Here is a 17,374-nt window from a genome sequence, read left to right as displayed (position 1 = left end):
GTTTATTTTTTTGTTGTTGAGACAGGATCTTGAGAACTTTTGCTCAGTGTGACCTGGAACCAGCTATCACCCTGTGCTGTGCCTCCAGGGCTGGGAGGTCTTCACATTCAGGCAGCCAGTCCCAAAAGCGACAAGTCTTCCCTCTGAGTTACTCCCAGCTGCTGACTGCATCCTCTGGCGCTGTGGTCAGGGTCAGCCTCAATGGGCATGCGAGTGGGGCCATACCTTTTTTCTCCATTCGCTTCATGTCCATCAGTTTCTCCACGTTGTTGGGGTCATTCAGCCACAGCTGCATGCGGACAAAGGGCTCCCGTCCCTTGAGGCTGAGCTTGTGCCAGGGCTTTGGGCGCGCGAGGAGGTCGGACACGGAGCCTTGTGTGAGCCCCAGGATGGTCTCCCCAAATAAGCGCTGACCTGGAGGAAGAGCAAACCCAGACATGGTCACTGATAGTCAGGACTCTGAGAGGACAAGCAAGTGTCAAGTTGAAACCAGACACGCAGATTCAATAGCCTGGAGTCTAGCCAGCGGGAGCCTGGCTTGGAACCAATCTTTGTAGAAACATTTTTCTTTCCTTTCTTGTGGTATTGGAGATTGAACCCAGGGCCTTGTGCATGACGAGTGAGCCCCAGCTGCAGCCCTGATATGCTTCATTTTTAATTTTTTTGGGAGCAGTACTGGGATTTGAACTCAGAGCCTTGTAACTGCTAGGCAGGCACTCTACCACTTGTGTCATATCCCAGCCCTTTTTTGCTTTGGTAATCTTTTGGATAGGGTCTTGTGTTTTTTTGCCTGGGGAGGGCTGGACCACGATCCTCCTATTTGTGCCTCCCACATAGCTGGGATTATAGACATGTACCACCATGCTTCACTGTCTTCAAACATTTCTTTGATGAGACTTCTAATAGCTCCACTGAGGAGGGGACTGCATTCCATGTACACATGACAAATGATGCTGCTCTTACAGAAGCCACCAGGTGCCAGAACTGGGCCTAGACACCACCTGCGATTATCTCTCAGAGACGGTTAAATCCCTAAACGCAGGCCTCTGCTTTTGTGATTAGCAAGGTTACAGGTCTGCCTGAGAGAACAGGGCACTTGATCCCAGGCCACAGCAGGAAAGAGAAGAGCTCCCAGATCTGGGTTTGAAAGGCAGGCTGATCCTGCGGCCTGCACTCAAAGAGGGTCAAACCCTTGCCAGGTCCCTTTCTTCTCCTGGGCAGGGGAGAGGCTTGCTGAGGCCGATCACAGGGAGCATGGGATGGAGGGCACAGGGTGCCACGTCTACACAGCTCGGCAGAGGCTTAAAAGAAAGGCTCGCTTTTCTGAGAGCCATTCACATTTAAAGCTACCCATCAAACACCCTGTCACTTGCATGACCTCACAGCAGAGCCTGTATGACTAGGACTTAGCAGGGGAGGTGGAGCCTGTGATCAGAGAGGCCAGCGTCTGGTCCCACTGATCGCCCAGAACACGGAATCCCAGGTAGAGTGTGCCTCTTCCCCACCATGGCAGGCGGTCATGGAGGCGTAACGTCCTCCAGCTGTGACATCGACACACCCCACCTGGGCTCCCAGGGCAGGTCTAAGAGAAGACATGACTGTGCCTGGGCTGGCCTCAAACCTCAATCCTCCCGATCGCTGCCTCCTGAGTAGCTGGGATTACAGGTGTGACCACTGGTGTCTGGCAAGCCTTATTCTCGAGAAATTGTATTATTTTAGAGGTTTCCTGGATGTGTCTCCCCATCACTTCTGGGTCACAGTCATTTGAAAACAGCAGATAGCTCTAGAGTCCATCAAGTGAAATGTGCACACAAATGGATTCCCCGTGTAACTCAGGTTTGCTTCCAGGGACCCGCGATGGGCCTTTCTTTCCCTTGGGGTGTGGCCCTGGCCGCACGAAGCCTATGTCAACCGTCTCCAGCAAGATGGCAACTAGGGGGCAGTGCCAAGGAGGAGGCTCCAGTGTGTGCTGCCATCTCGAAGCTGCGACCTCTCGACCTGGCGTTGTGAAATGGGAATTTTCCCCAACTGACGCTCAATGTTTACATGGAAGGACGCTTTCTGTCGGAGTGGGCAGGCCTGCTTTCTTGGACTTGTGACAAGGCTGAGACGAAGGAGGGGATGACTCAAGTCTAGGAATCCCGCACGTTTCAATAACCGATGAGCATATGGGACTCGGGCCACGTTCTCGAATCAACGTTTACACTTCTGTGACTGAACTTAATGACAAATGCTCTCGGTTGATGCTACTTTTCCTTGAGCTCTGTTTTGCACATGCGCTGCAGGAATGGGGGTGGGCGTAGGCAGGTGGTCTGATCCCAGGCTGCAGGTCATTAGGTAGAATGTACAGAACTCAGCTACTTGCCTGTTTCCTCCCTTGGGAGACAGCAGCTACCCCCACAGGCCCCGTCCCCAAGGTCCTGGTTGGATTTCAGTCACTCTGTGGTGTTTAACACTGCTTCGCTGTGGCTCCAACCTGGGACTAAGGAGGACACAGGACACAGGAGTGGCTGCTCAGGACAGCCTTATCCCACTAACACCACGCTGCAGCAGCTGAAATGCCCTGATATTCTTAGGACCACGGCTACTACCCAGCGGTGACACAAAGCCCCGTGAGCCACCTTGGGCAGAGCCTGGAGGCTGAGGCACGTGCTAGGCAGATGGCCTGGGACTCACACTGTGGGAGGGTGACATCTGTTCTGCAGGGTTGCTTTGTCCTGTGGAGGGCCTGGGGAATGGACATGGCTTTGCAAGGCAGTGAGAACAGCAGTAACAATAGTAGACGGTGACCAGCCACCAGGCAGGGGCTGGGAACTGCTGGGACTGGCATCATTACTCCAGCCTCACTGAGGGGCTTGCCCCACACAGGGAGGGAACGCTGGGGACAGCTCTCGCTCTCCTACAAAGCCATCCCACCTCTGGTGCCCACCATGGGTTGGGGGCTCTGCTGAGCATATCACAATACAGGTGCTCTGAGGTCTCTGTGGCCTCCTCTTCCAAGGGGTCCTGGGAAGGGAGGGGGTGCTGGGACAGACCCAGGTTCTCATGAGTCCCTAGTGTCACAACTGCAGGATGTTTCAGGTTCTTTTTTTGTAGCACTGGGGATGGAACCCAGGACTCACACATGCTAGGCAGGCCCTTTACCACTGAGCTGTATCCCCAGGACTGTTTCTTTTCTCTTTTTTCTTGTGGTACTGGGGTTTAAACTTAGGGCCTTGCACTTGCTAGGCAGGCGCTGTACCACTGAGCCACGCTCCCAGCCCTTTTTGCTTCTGTATTTTTCATATAGGGTCTTGGGCTTTTTGCTTGGGGCTAGCCTCAGACTGTGATTGTACCTATGCTTCCTGTGTAGCTGGGATTATAGGCATGTACCACCATGCTCTGGTTTGTATGTTGAGATCAGGTCTCATTTACTGTTTGCCAAGGTGGCCTCAAATAGCAGTCCTTCTATCTCTGCCTCCTGAGTACCTGGGATTACTGATATGGGCCACCACATTCAGCTTATTTATTGAGATGGAGTCTTGACAACTTTTTGCCCAGGCTGGCTTCAAACCTTGATCCCCCTGACCTCTGCCTCCTGAGTAGCTGGGATTACAGGTGTGAGTCACGGCACCTGGACTGGACTGGGTTCTTATAAGTAGTCTGTAACCATTCAGACCCTTTGGCTGGCTCAGCCTTGGCTTTCACCCAAGGCCACAAACAGGAAATGACCTGACCTGAGACAGGGGACCTACCAAGGTTATTGTCCGTCAGCACCTCCTTGACTCTTTTGGTTATGCCGTAGGTGTCCAGCTCTGGAGACATGGCTACTAACTCTTGGATACTGAGGGCCGAGTGTCCGGAGAGAGGCAGTGGGGTTGTGGGCTGGGAGTCTGAGGCTGGCAGGTCGCTGGGTTCTGGGGCTTTGCTGTCCTTACTGGTGTCAATGGGTGGACAGGGCTGCTGGATCAACTCTGTCAAGCTCTTCACGGACTCACTGGAGCTCACTGGTGACTCAGGAGCGGGGCTGCAGCTGGCGGAGGTCTTTGGAGTGCTTTCTGAAATTAAAAACATGAAAACCGCTGTCTCTCACCGTGCATAGCGCCTTTTTTTCCCTCTAGGAAATGCTAATCAAACACTCTGTACCAGAAGGGTGTGGTGTGGTTGTCTACGAATTGTCATCCCTTGTTTTGTAGCTTTTTTTTTTTTTTAATTTTTGACTGAGAGTAACCTCTAATTTTCTGCATTAAAAGAACAAAAATAACATCAACAGGAAAAATAAAACCCTCGAGGTTTAAATAAAAGGGTTCTGAAAGCTTAATCTCAGGGCATTTTGCAGAAAATATGTTATAGTAATCACATGTCCTTGCTGCTACCTTTTCTTTTAATGAAACCCGTAATTCTAATAATTCAGAAGACCGCGGCTAGACTGTAATTTGCAGAATTATTCTGTCCAGAACAAAAAGAACAGACAGATCGTCTTGAGTGAGGGCTGCCTGTGATGTGTGGTCACCACAGTTACAATGACCCCTGAACTAAAGTCTCTGCTGCTGGTTCCCACGGTGGCCCAGGGAGACACAGGTCTCAGGGCCTTGCATTGGTTAGCTTTTTTTTTTTTTTTTTTTAATTAGGACTAACAGTGGCCTCCCCAGTGTTCAACTCTAGCAGAGGGGAACACAATGCCATGGGCGACACCAGAGATGACAGGGCTGGTGTGGCCCATCAGGCACCCATACGCTTCCTGCTTCAGGAGGGGTTGTGCAAAACTTTAGGGTCACACTTCAGGGCCCAATCAGAAGTGTCACCCTGTTTACCTATGAAACCTGACCAAAGAGGCTTGAGTCTGGGTTGAGGTGTCTGGAATAAAGCCTGGACATTTCCTAATTTCCAATGACAGAGAAAGGTCACCCAGGAGGAAGTGGTAAGTGGTCCTGTCCACAAGGTACTCTGCCTTCAGCCCAGCTCACTGTCCGGTGTAACTGCTCCCGACCTCAATGGAGGCTGACATGTGGTGAGGCCTCGCAGTGTGCACTAGAGGGGCCAGGCCAGGTGTGGTCATGTAGAAAGGTGACAGAGGGCTGACAGGTGACAGAGGACAGGGCCTTCTCTTGCTTGCTGCTCTAGCAGACCCTGGCAGGTCCCTCAGCCACAGTGGCACACGAGCATGTGCTCCAAAAGACTGTGATACAGGTAAAGAAGAAAGGCACCCCCGAGGACGAATTTATCTTCAGCTTAGTGTAACTGGAGTGTGGATTGCTCAGAGTCAGGCTAATACCCGACTCTGAACTCCAGAAGATGGAAAACAGGCCCCAAATACAAGGAGTATTTTCTAGGCATGCCTGGGAAGAGTGAAACCCTGAATAAAATAATCGCCATTCAACTTGATAAAATCTGTTTCTTGTCCTGAGCTGGTACCAAGTCCTGCCATCCCAGAAAGCAGTGTTTTCAGTCTGGAAAATCAGGTTATAGAACAACCAAACTAGTTTGTGAGCGATGTAAAAGAGAGGCATGCAAAAGGCAGAAATGGTCCGTATCAATCTTTAAGGCAATAAGAATCCTACAAATCAGATTTGTCCTCTCTGCTCACCCCCAGGTCACCAGACAACTGGATGTAAAACCTAGCAATGTTGTTTTTGTATCGGAAGCAGCAAAAGCAATTGTACTGGAAATTTGGTCCGAGTCACCCATGCGAGGACCTGATTCGGCAGGTCATCCATCTTGCTCCCCGTCTCCTGTCAAGGATGGCACGAATTCCCTACATGATAAACAGACTTCTTCCCAGGTTTGTGTCCTCTAACCCACAGCAAGGTCAAAATCATGGCTGCCGGGCTAATAAACCGCCCCTGGTTTTGTGCTGGGGGCCTGGTGGGTACATCTCACCGGGCACCTCGAGGGGGTGGAACCTTCTTCCTCCAGGTGCGCTTGGCAGGCCTCCGTGCCTATTGTAGCCATCGGAACCCCAGAGTGCTCACTGGAGGTGCTCGGCACTTATTACCAGAGTCTCCGAGCTGCCTGGGACTGCCCACAAAGGCAAAGACGCCTTCAACCAACCTGCCTGGTCCTGGACTGTGTGGAAGTGACACAGTGTGGCAAGCTGGCGTCTGAGCTGGCTTCCTGCGGGACAGTTTATTCACGGACAGATGGAGCATGCAGATGGTGCTGTGGCTTTGGGTCAGAGAAGGCAGAATTGTCCACGTTTTTTGGGCTAGGCTGGAGGTATGTGAATTTAACCCAGGAGCATGGCCCTGGAGAGAGGCCTTCAGAGAGCCACAGCCACATGGCATGACCCACGTGACAACACGCCTGTCAACAAGCACCCACGGCACAAGGAAGGGCAACTGATGGCCTCTGTGACTTTTTATTTTTTGAGACAGGGTCTCACTACGTAACCCAGGTTGGCTAGGAAGTCTCGATACTCCTGCCTCAGCCTCCTGAGTTTGGGGATTACAGGCATGCAACACCATGCCTGGCTCACCTGGGTGACTCTGATGGGACAAGAAATGTTTCAACAGAGAGATTTTATCACTTTATCTTTCCAGAAAGGTAGCTAGTGGAGCCCTCTGATTAAAGCAGTATTTTCTGAAACAATGAGGACTTGCTCTGCTCCAGGTAACTGAAAATAGTAATTATAAGAAGAAAAAGGAGATCTGAGCTGGGGGAGGGGCCACCTCCACTGGCTGGCTGTGTGACATCAGTGACTCAGGACTCCTTGTGTCACCTCATCCCCTCATCTGACAGCAGCAGACAGGATCATCACAAGGAATGAATCTGCCTCATGGCTGCTGCTGAATGAAGACAATATGAATTTGACTTTTTGGAGGCGCGGGGGTTTGAACTCAGGACCTCACGGTTGCTAGGCAAGTGCTCTACCACTTGGCTCACTCCACTGGCCCATTTTGCTTTTAGTTTTTCAGACAGTCTTGTGTTAACGTTGCCTAGGCTGGCTTCAAATTTGTGACTGGCCTGCCTCCACCTCTGAGTAGCCGGGCATGCCACCACACCCAGCCTGACGTTTTCTTTTTCAAATGACTTACTGAATTCTACTGAAATATACTTGTTTATATAGAGGTATATATTCAACATAAAATCTCTCATGACTTATTGCTGATTCATCCCTAGTGCCTAACACGTGACTGAGGTGCTGGTGACACTTGAGACCTACAGGGGCATTTAAATGACATCCTAGAAAAGCCAAGACAGAGCAGTTGTTGCTAAGGGTGAGGGGTAGGGGTTGCCTTCAAAGAGGCATGAGGGAATATCTGGGGGATGATGGAATTACCCCGTATCTTTTTTTAATAGTTGAGGTGGGGTCTGGCTTTATAGTACAGGCTGGCCTCAAACTCATGATCTTCCTAACTCAGCCTCCTGAGTGCAGGGATTACAGGCATGCACAACTGTGCCTGGCTTTTATTTTATATCTTGTTAAGATTCCTATGCTAATTAAAAAAAAAAAGACTGAATATTAAAACAGAACAACAAAACCCTCTATAGAACAGTTCCAGTAGTGAAGAGTGAACTTTACTGCTTGCACATTTTCCTTCAACAAAAACTCACTTAGGAAAAAGGTGGAGAGAGGGAATGGAAGGCATGTCATTCTTTCGCCCTGAGGACACAGAGGAGGTAGGCCTGTCTCCTCCCCTGGGGGAAGATAGCCATGAAACAGGATGGAGCCCTAAAGGGCAATGGGTACTCAAACGATGGGAGCATATGTGGTGGGGGGTGTACTGGCCTAGGGATGACAGAGGCCTCCTGCTGGGGACTCTCATGCTGGAACAGGAACCAAAGGGATGGTGGGAAGGGAGGAGGGGGACGGTGGGAAGGGAGGAGGGGGACGGTGGGAAGGGAGGCAGATGGCTCTGGGTACCTAGAAAGAATGCAGAAAGCCTTGGGGTGAGGAGGTGTCCGGTGGGTTTGAGGCATGAAGGCAGGGAGTAGCAAGAGACTGATCCCAGAGGCTGGGCTGTGCAAGGCCTTAGAATCGGCTACACACGGGATGTCTGTGTTTGGATCCTGGTGCCCGGGGGTGGCGGACAGGCTTATCTGAGGATGGGGCTGCCTTTGTCCAGTATTGCTTTTCTTCTACACACTCACTGGGTACAGAACATTTATGGAGGGGTCACCTGAAATAGCCCTAAACAATGTCATCCCCAGGAAACAGAGGGACTCAAATCACGGCCTGTTCATACAATAGCATGCCACCACCAGCAGGAGAATGTAAGAGCCAAGCCACATGTACCAGTTCTGCGGGCACAGGGAGCTCGGAAAGCAGGCCAGGGCTCAGGTACAGAGCTTAAGGCTGGGATGTGGGTGGGAGGCTTGCTCACACTGTGTGTGTAAGACTATTTAGGCACAGGGTGAGGCTAAAATGTCACAGCAAACTCAAGACCCACAGTAGTTGTCTTCTAGAAGGAATGGAGTTAGCTTCCACTCTAGCTTTAATGTCTTATTTCTTTTCAAAGCATATAGAACTAAACCAGGCATGGTGGATCACACCTGTAAGCCCAGAACTCATGAGGCTGAGGAGGGAGGGTCCCAAGTTCCAGGCCAGCCTGTGCTACACGGGAAAGAGTTTATTTTTAAGTTATGCTCAAAAGGTAAGGTTGAAGTTGGGTGTGTCGGTGTTTGTTGCCTTACTTTACCACTTGCTTTTGGTCTTGTTTTTGTTTTGAGACAGGCTCACCATGTAGCCTAGGCTGGCCTTGAACTCACAATTCTCCTGCCTCCACCTCCTGAGTGCTGGGATTATAGTGCACACCATCACATCCAGCTTAGCATTTTATGTTTGAAATATTATAGACATTAAATAGTAAGAAGGAAAGTAAGTCACTGTCCCCCAATTCAGAGGAGGCATGCAGCAGGGGTGCCCTGGGGCAAAGAGGGAGATGACGTGAAGAAACTCTACTTTCAGCCATTTTTGAAGCTGACATTTATTGGGCACTTACTGTGTGCAGGCACTGTGCTAAGGCTCATGGGAGGGAATGCATGCATTCAGTCCTCTCAACCAGGGGCAGCCAGGAACGACTCATCTGTTCCCCATCCCAGAGAGCCATCTGCACAGCTGGGCTGTGCCCACGCCCTGCACTGTGCATCTGCCAGAGGCCTGCCTTCCGGGATGGTTTCTCTGCAATTCCTGTGTCAACATGTGTGCATCTCGAAAACACAATGATGAGTCACAGAAGCCAGTCCACAACAGGGATCAGGGAAGGGACCCAAAACCCATTTCCTACCACGTATGCACGAGGCAGTGTGCTTAGGGTGTTGTGCAAGGTCCAGCCAATCTCCTAACAGCTCTGGATGACAACACCCACACTCCAGGCTGGGAAATCAGGCGCTCGATCTGCTCAGAGCTCCTTGGACAGAGCAAGGATAGGAACTAGAGCAGGACTGGAATGCTTTGATGTTTTTATCCATCTGGTGTCTGCTAAAAACCATGACAGCCTGCCTGTGTCTTTATCCATCCATCCATCGTCTACCACCATCCACATCCATCCTTTACCATCCAGCCATCCACCCATTGTCTACCACCATCCACCCACCCTCATCCATCCATCCACCCATCCTCTACCACCATCCTCATCCATCCTTCTCCATCCATCCATCCAGCCATCCTCATCCATCCTTCACCATCCATCCATCCACCCATCCTCTACTACCCATTCGTCCACCAACCCCCACCCATCCATCTACCCATCCTCATCCACACACCCATCCATCCTCATCCATCTTTCCATCCATCCAACCTCATCCACCAATCCTCTTCCATCTATCCATCCACTCATCCATCCTTATCCATCATCCATTCACCCATCCATCCTCTACCATCCATTCATCCACCCACCTTCATCCACCCACCCACCCACCCACCCATCCATCCATCATCCACCCACCCACCCATCCATCCATCCATCCATCCATCCATTCACACATTTTTAAAGCACCACTCTGTATCATGTATTCTGCTAGGCACTGGGCAACAGAAACTAGGCAAAAGCTTGCTTTCAGGGAGTTTGCAGCCTGCAGGTCTGGGGTTGATCCATCTGGTTCTGGCAGCAATGGTTATCTGTGTGGACTAATTCCTCTATGTGGCGTTGGGTCTTGTGTAAGAGGAGCTCGGTTAGGAAGCACAGAGGGCAGAGACAGGGACTGAAGACCTGAAATATACAGGCATTCAGGAGCCATAAAAAGATTATAGGAATATTATAATCCCCAAACAGCAGGCAAACAACAGCTGCCTTAAGTTTTCTATAGAGGCTGATAGAAAACGCACACCCACCACAATTTTCCAAGACAAATCTCTCTGCAGTTTATCCGATCCATGCTGCAATTTCCATACTCAGCCCTCTATCGCGGTAATAATAACCCAAATTCCATTTAGTGTTCATTTGAGCAGTCAGGATAAAGTCATTTCTTATTATCTCCCCACTGTGTAAAAAACAGCTTGAAGGTAGGAAGTCAGCAAGCATTTCCACCAAAAAGTAATTATTGTAAGTGACATTTTTACTGCTGGCATGCCATAAGGCGAACTGCACATTCAGAAGGACAAGTTGCTGAAACAAAATGACAGGGTACTCTGTGACATTCTGACAAGAACCCAAACATTATTTAACTGGCGGCTGGTCTGATGGGCCACTTTTCATTATGGCCAGAGTTTAGGTTTTGAGCCCATGCCAAGCCAGGAAATTCCAAGTCACGGTAAAGACAGTCAGGGAGGCGAAGGTGGGGAAAGGAGGGAGCTAGTTAAGAAGAGGAGAGTGGTGATGGAGGGTGGTGATGGCTGGGACTGGTAAATGTGAGGCAGAAGAGGGGAAAGAGGAGCTCAGGGAGTAGTGACGGAGCCCAGGATGTGCAGTGGTTCTGGGATGCCCAGTGTGGGTGTCCTCAGTTCAGCAGGAGCTCTGGCAGCCCTGAAGGGCCATGAGGGCCTTTTCAGCCCATAGCACCAGCAGCTTCAGAAACCACAGGAGGGTGACCCTGGCCTGGAAGGCATCCCAGTGGAGTCAGATGGGCAGAGCATGCTGTAAACCCTGTGAGGTTTATACCAGTCTCTTCCAACACAGGGCCTTGGCACTACATGAGAGCAGCAGCTCATGGGACTTCCCAGAGATTAGTCTTCCTGAGGTGAGGCCTGGACCACATGGTCACGTGAGCTCCAAATTGTCTGAACACCACCTCTGTACTTGGTGGCACTGGCAGGGGTGGGCTCTGAGTCAGATCCTCCTCTGACATCTTTCCATAGTCCCATGGTCACGTGTCCCTGCTGGGCACAGCTGTCTGTAAAGGGGCTTTGCTCTAGAGCATGAGGGCTACTTTTTTGTTGTTGCTGTTGTGGTGCTGGGGTTTGAAATCAGAGCCTACAACCTTGAATCACTCCTCCAGCCCTTTTTTGTTTTGGGTTTTTTTTGAGATACGTCTGGGTCTGGCTTCAAACCGCAATCCTCCTGATCTCTGCCTCCTGAGCAGCTGGGATTTCAGGCGTGAGCACTGGTGCCCAGCCTTTTATAAGCCCTTTAAGAAAACATGCCTATCAAAAGCAGAGTTTGAAGATATTAAAAATTAAAAACCATGCTAAAATGACAATTAGAGAGTGGAAAGGAAATCACAGTCCAGCATGACTGCCCAGGTGACACTGGATGACTCAGTGGGCCCCGTCCAGGAGCCCAGACCTTTCATAGATCCATACCGATTTAGAAATTACCTTCAATAATCTTATTACTGAGCCAGTTGTGTGTATGAACACTTGTCAATGCACCCCTGTGCGTTAAGAGCAAATGCGTGACACACGAACAGTCTAAATGTCTAATACTGAGAGGGAAAAACAAACCCTCTAGTTAAACCGCTTTGCTGTAATCAAAGATTAATTGTCGTGTGAGTGCATGTGTCTTGCTTCTTTTTCTTTGGTGCTCATTTCTGGCAAACTTGCCCAAGTCTTACTGGTCACACTGCCATTATGACAGTAGAATTAATTTCCCCAGATTTTTGAAAGTTAGAGGAGCTACAGGTATTATTATTTTTTTTTTTTTTTGAGACTGGGTCAGCCCAGGCTGACCTGGAACTCATGATCTTCCTGCTTCAGCCACCCAAGTGCTGAGATTACAGGCATGCACCATCATATTTGGCCTTTAAAAGGTAGTCTTAAACACTGGCTTCTCCCTTGGCCTATAGGCCTGCAACTCAGAAACTCTCCTTTCCCTCAGGCACATGGTGGGCAGCCTGTCCCCTCCCAGTGACACTGCCAGTCAGCTGGCACACGGGTAATGGGTTTGGGCCATGACAGCAGGTTCCTTAGAGACTCCACAGCTGGGAGAGGCTGGTGGCACACTTGGGTATGGCCGGCTACTTCCCGTCTTTCACATATCACCCAGGTGAGTGAACTGCTGTGGTCCTACGAGGCACCACGTGACATTTTCCCTATATGTGACAGTGTTAAAAAACGATTAGGGTGCATTATTTTACACATCCTCCTAATCTCTCTGTGCTGCTTTACTTAATTTGTGATGAAATTGTTGAGAAAGGGTACTTAATGTAGGACAGTCAGTAAAAGTAATTTGTCATCTCCCCGCTCCAGTGCTCCTGTTATCGGCGAGCTCGTTTTCTGCATTCATCATGCAATCAGCCTATTATTTGCATATTAATTAGGCAGTGGACCATGAAGGAACCGCATCCCAGCCAAATGCTACTCTATCTCAGGAGGAACACTCAGTCATTATCATACATCAGTGTTAAGATGTGGTAATTGATTATAACATCTTCCTGAGGTCCCCTGGGGAGTCCCTCCACCAACCCCGCTCTGGGCACCCTGGCTGGATTTTTCTTTTCCTGCAAAATTCCAGGTTGCCATTGTCATTGCTATTTCTAGGGAGCACTGAGTCTCTTTTTCTGCTTTCATGAGATATTTTCGCCCACATGAGATGGAGCAGGGGACCCTGGGGACCTATGGGTCACTGTCCCTGAGGCTTCCAGCTTTGGAACTCACGGCTCAACTACAGAGAGAGATTCCTTATCAAATAAAACTGCCACTCCAGTCTCTCGTAATTGCTAAGTTGCTATAAAGACACTTTGGTTGCTTTCTTTAGGTGCCAAATGACAGACTAATTTTGGCCCTTATGTAAAGGACAAATCTGACACCTGCCAATTCAGACTCGGCCTATATTTAGGGTCCCAGTTCCCAAGGGAAGAATAACACAGTACCAAGATCCTGGCTGCTTCTGACCCACTCAGGACAGTGCGGGGGGTCTGAGCATGTCCCACGGGCCAGTCCATGTGGGACTGGGACCTGTGTGCTGGGATGGCTCCAGCCGGGGCTCACTCCTGTAGACACCTCTTGTAGCAAGGCTGCTGGCTTTGATCATATGAGCTTCTGCCACCTCCCCGGTGAGGAGCAAACCCCCTCTCACCTGTGCCCTGATTGTCTCAATCTATGGAGGTGTTTCTATTTAAGTGTCATGGACAGCGGCACTGTGTGTGTGACACATAAAAGATGCAAACACGTGTTTTCTGTTTTTCTACTGTTATCTGAGGAGTCTGAAGTATTTGTTTCTTCGTCCTTCCCTAGAACAGAATCACTGAGAACCGAAGTCCTCATTTTTTCCCTGTGACCTGTTTCTGCCTCTTGTACCCAATGCTCAGTGTACTGTACATTGTTTTCCAAAGCAAGCCACAGGGGAGGGAGAAGAGGGGCGGCCAGAGGCCTGACCTGGGCCTACCGGGCTTCTGTGAAAGCGGAGCTGGGCAGTGCCAGTCTGGGGGTCTAGGAAGAGCGAACAAAGAGTGTGGGCAGCTGGGTCACCACTGACTCTGGTCAGTAGCCACTGTTTCCAAACTAGTTTGCCCAACAAGGCTTGAGTGATGGCCTATGACCTAGAGCCCTACTCTTGAAGTTTGAGATTCTTGGGTCAACTCTAGAAGCCAAGGGTGTGGAGCGCTATGCACAGGTCACCCTTCTGCAGACCACAGCTACTCACGATGTCCACTCTTGATAATCTCCACCATGGGAGCCAGCAGGCAACTGGACTCTCCTGTCCTGAATTTAAGCATCCTCACCATCTAGGAGGCAGGGACTTTATTCTTCCTATTGTACAGAAATAGCAGCTGAGGATCAGAAAGGTTGAATTACTTGCTCAAGGTCACACAGGCACTAAAAGGCAGAAACACCAGCACTGAGCTGGCTGCGTCATTCTGCTGCTGAGGCCTCAGAGGAAGATCACTGCTTAAAAATCAATGGAAAGTCCTCTTCTCAGTGGTGACTGGTGAAATAAGATAAGGTACAACCAGACAAGGAATTCCCTGTAGCTGCAAGAGGGGGAAATTCCTCCCGTAAGGAGGGGCTCATGTTATACCTCGCGGCGTGAGAGCACCCCGAATCCTGCACTGGGCACCCCATCTGCGAGGAACAAACACCCACGTGCATGACTGTCCTGCAGGATGCGTGAGAAGCTCCTGAGAAGCTGGTGACACGGCCTCCGGGGAGCGTGACTGGGGGATGAGGGTGGGCAGCTGACTACGTTTTTTTCTTGGTGGTACTGGGGATTAAACTCAGTTCAGCCTTGAACTTGCTGGGCAAGTGCTCTACCACTTGAGCCATGCCTCCCAGCCCTTTTGTTTTTAGGATTTCAGACAGGGTCTTTTGCTTTCGCCTGGGCTGGCCTCAGACTGTGACTCTGTCTCTGCCTGTATATCTCCTGTGGTGGCGTGTGCCAGCACACCCAGCTCTCTGACTGATGCTGAGGCTGGCCTGGAGCCACGATCCTTCTGATCTCCACTGCTTGAGTAGCTAGGATTACAGGCTTGAGCCACCATGCCAGGTCTATTTTTTGAGACAGCTCTGGCCTGTGTCTTCCAAAGGTGACCAGTGAGAACACTGGGGGGATCCATGCCCACCAGTGACAGGCCTGACCATATTTTCTCAAGAAAATGTGGTGCCTACAGGGCAAGTGACACTTGGGGGAGGCAGGCTGAGCATCCAGGAGCCCCCAAGAGCATCTGGGTCTATGCTACCTGTCCCCACTTTTCTTCTTATTTGAACCTCAGGGCAGCAATGTCGCCATTCTTCTACTCTCCCACCACCCACTGTACCCCTGTCACCTGGCAAGAACAGGCTCTGAATTGGGGCTCCTCAGTTTTGAATAGACAATACCCACCCCCCATCTCTGAACCTTTGTACCCCCACAGTCCCTCCACCTGGAATGTTTTCCTCCTGGACCTGTCACCCTTCCCAGCCTGGCCCCAGTTCCAGGTTCTCTCATCAGTGCCACATCACAGCCACCAGGCAGGTAGCTTGTGCCCAAATCTAGACACCCATCTTTTCTGGACTCAAGAGTGGAGAATCCCTTTAATACACCACCTTGTCCCAACCCAGGCTACATCCTAGAAGGAAGGACGCAAACAGGCTACCATGCTCTCAGCCAGTGAGGGGCGCCACCAGTTGACACCCAGGCCATGACGTGGTGGCCACCTGTTGGGGAGGGCACTTTCTAGTCCACATGGGCTTGTGTACAATCACAAATAAATCTTGTGATCTCTTATGATCACAAACAGGGCTGAAGTGTTAGCCAGTAGTCACTGATAGTTTCTATCCGAGAGAAAGTGCTAGCATCCATCTAAGGTGTTCGTGAACATATCTGCCTGCTCTTGCCAGTACCACCAGATTTTCTGTTCCCATTGACACCCCATCCAAATGTCCTGTAGGTCAGTTAACTGACCACTTAAGTAAAGGACAGACACCGCAGTCAAAACCCAGTGCAGAGCTCAAGACGCTAAGTCCCTGGACATGGCTTCCCGGCCACCTGGTGGGTCCCAACTAAGAGCCAAGGTGCCAGTTATAAAGGCATGTTGGTGACGGCATAACTCCCGCAGGCCCGTGGGTGTCATGGCGGGAAGCGGCGACCTTGGACCACCCATGGCACAGCTGGCTTGCAACAGCTGTCTCCTCCCAGGGACAGCTGGCACTCTGCTGACAGACAGCAGTGACACGGGGCCCTAGGGCTCTCCAAGGGCGGACAAGACTTGGAACCCGATGCTCCTGACTACTGTGCTGGGAAACAACTGGGTGTTTTGTGCCTCATCTGAGGGGCCTGGGTGTCTTGCCTGGACACACCAGAAGTTGATGTGAAAGATGCAACGTGGCATTAGCGCCAGTCTCAAAATGCTCCCGTGTCAACAAGTTCCTAAGAGAGGGCACAGGCCACTCTGCTGTTAGCCACTTGTCCACAGAGCAATGAGTGTGAGTAAGATCACACCCAGGAGGGTTTCTTTCCCTCCCTTCTCCTCCCCGGCTTCAGAGCTGTCTTCTCTCCTCCCCTAAGAGCCAAAAGAACAATCACACCAAGAAACCACGCATAGAAGTCATAAACTGCCAGACACCGGTGGCTCACGCCTATAATCTCAGCTACTCAGGAGGCAGAGATCAGGAGGATCATGGTTTGAAGCCAGCCCAGGGAAATAGTTGGCGAGACCCTATCTCAAAAGAACCCATCACAAAAAAAGAGCTGGTGGAGTAATTCAAGGTGTAGGTCTTGAGTTCAAACCCCAATACCACCAACAAAACAAAACAAAACAAAACAAAAAACCCAACCCAAACCAAACCAAAAAAACAAAAAACAAACAAACAAACCTCATAAATGAGTTTTAAGGAAAGAGAAAGAATCAAAGACTGCAACAGTTAGTCGGTCACATCTATCTACCTATCTGTGTACCTGCGCAGATACCTCTATCTGTGTACCTCTGTATCTGTGATCCCACGCCTCTACCTTCGTTATAGCTCAACATATGTTATCCTTTAAATAACAATCCTGAGCTGGGCACAGTGGCATACAACTATAATCTCAGATACTTGGGAAGTGAAGACAGAAGGATCACAGTCCAAGGCAAGCCTGGGCAAAAAGTTAGAGACCCTGGGTTCAAACCCCAGTCACTCACACACACACACACACACACACACACACACAGACACACTCTCACACACACACACACGGTAAAAGCCACTCCTGGACAAGCAGGCTGGATTCTGAGAAAACAGGTCTTCGTCAGTCCCATCTTTTCTCCCTGCATACTGCCACTGCTGAGCAGGATGAGACCACCACAGAGTGAGGACACAGGGGTGGGAGACACATGAAGAGAGTCGGGATGCGTCCCTGAGGGTCACCTGTGACTGCGTCGTCAAATAAAGCTGCACTGCATCAGAGCGCACCCACCCGCCCCCAAGGCACTGGGGCTTTGAAAGAAGCCAGCAGTGTGTAGAGGATTCAGACTCATCGGACGTGAGTGACCAGCAGCTGGTCTCAACGCTTGTCCTTTGACCCTCACCCTCTTTCAAAGTGTCATGCGGTTGGCAAGGCACCCACTGCTCGCCTTCCTCTTTGGTGAGGTCTCAACAGCCTCCAGGAAAAAGCCACAAGTC

The 17,374-nt window shown here is 50.5% G+C and overlaps 1 protein-coding gene across 18 annotated transcripts in view; it reads right to left on the bottom strand.

Annotated features, from left to right (window-relative positions):
- Cux1 (cut like homeobox 1) overlaps nucleotides 1-17,374 on the bottom strand; it is a 349,043-nt gene that overhangs the window by 36,445 nt on the left and 295,224 nt on the right. For 14 of the 18 annotated variants that reach the window (XM_074075668.1, XM_074075669.1, XM_074075671.1 and 11 more), the window contains 2 exons: nucleotides 3,735-4,037; nucleotides 226-414 (listed from right to left, as the gene is read on the bottom strand). The exons of the other annotated variants lie outside the window; for them this stretch is intronic. In XM_074075668.1, the coding sequence (XP_073931769.1) occupies nucleotides 226-414; nucleotides 3,735-4,037 (492 nt within the window). The remainder of the gene's footprint in view (nucleotides 1-225; nucleotides 415-3,734; nucleotides 4,038-17,374) is intronic. 18 annotated transcript variants of the gene reach the window in all.

Source organism: Castor canadensis, chromosome 6 (genome assembly GCF_047511655.1).
Source record: "Castor canadensis chromosome 6, mCasCan1.hap1v2, whole genome shotgun sequence".
In the NCBI taxonomy this organism is placed as follows: domain Eukaryota; kingdom Metazoa; phylum Chordata; class Mammalia; order Rodentia; family Castoridae; genus Castor; species Castor canadensis.
This window is presented reverse-complemented; position numbering and strand designations above follow the sequence as displayed.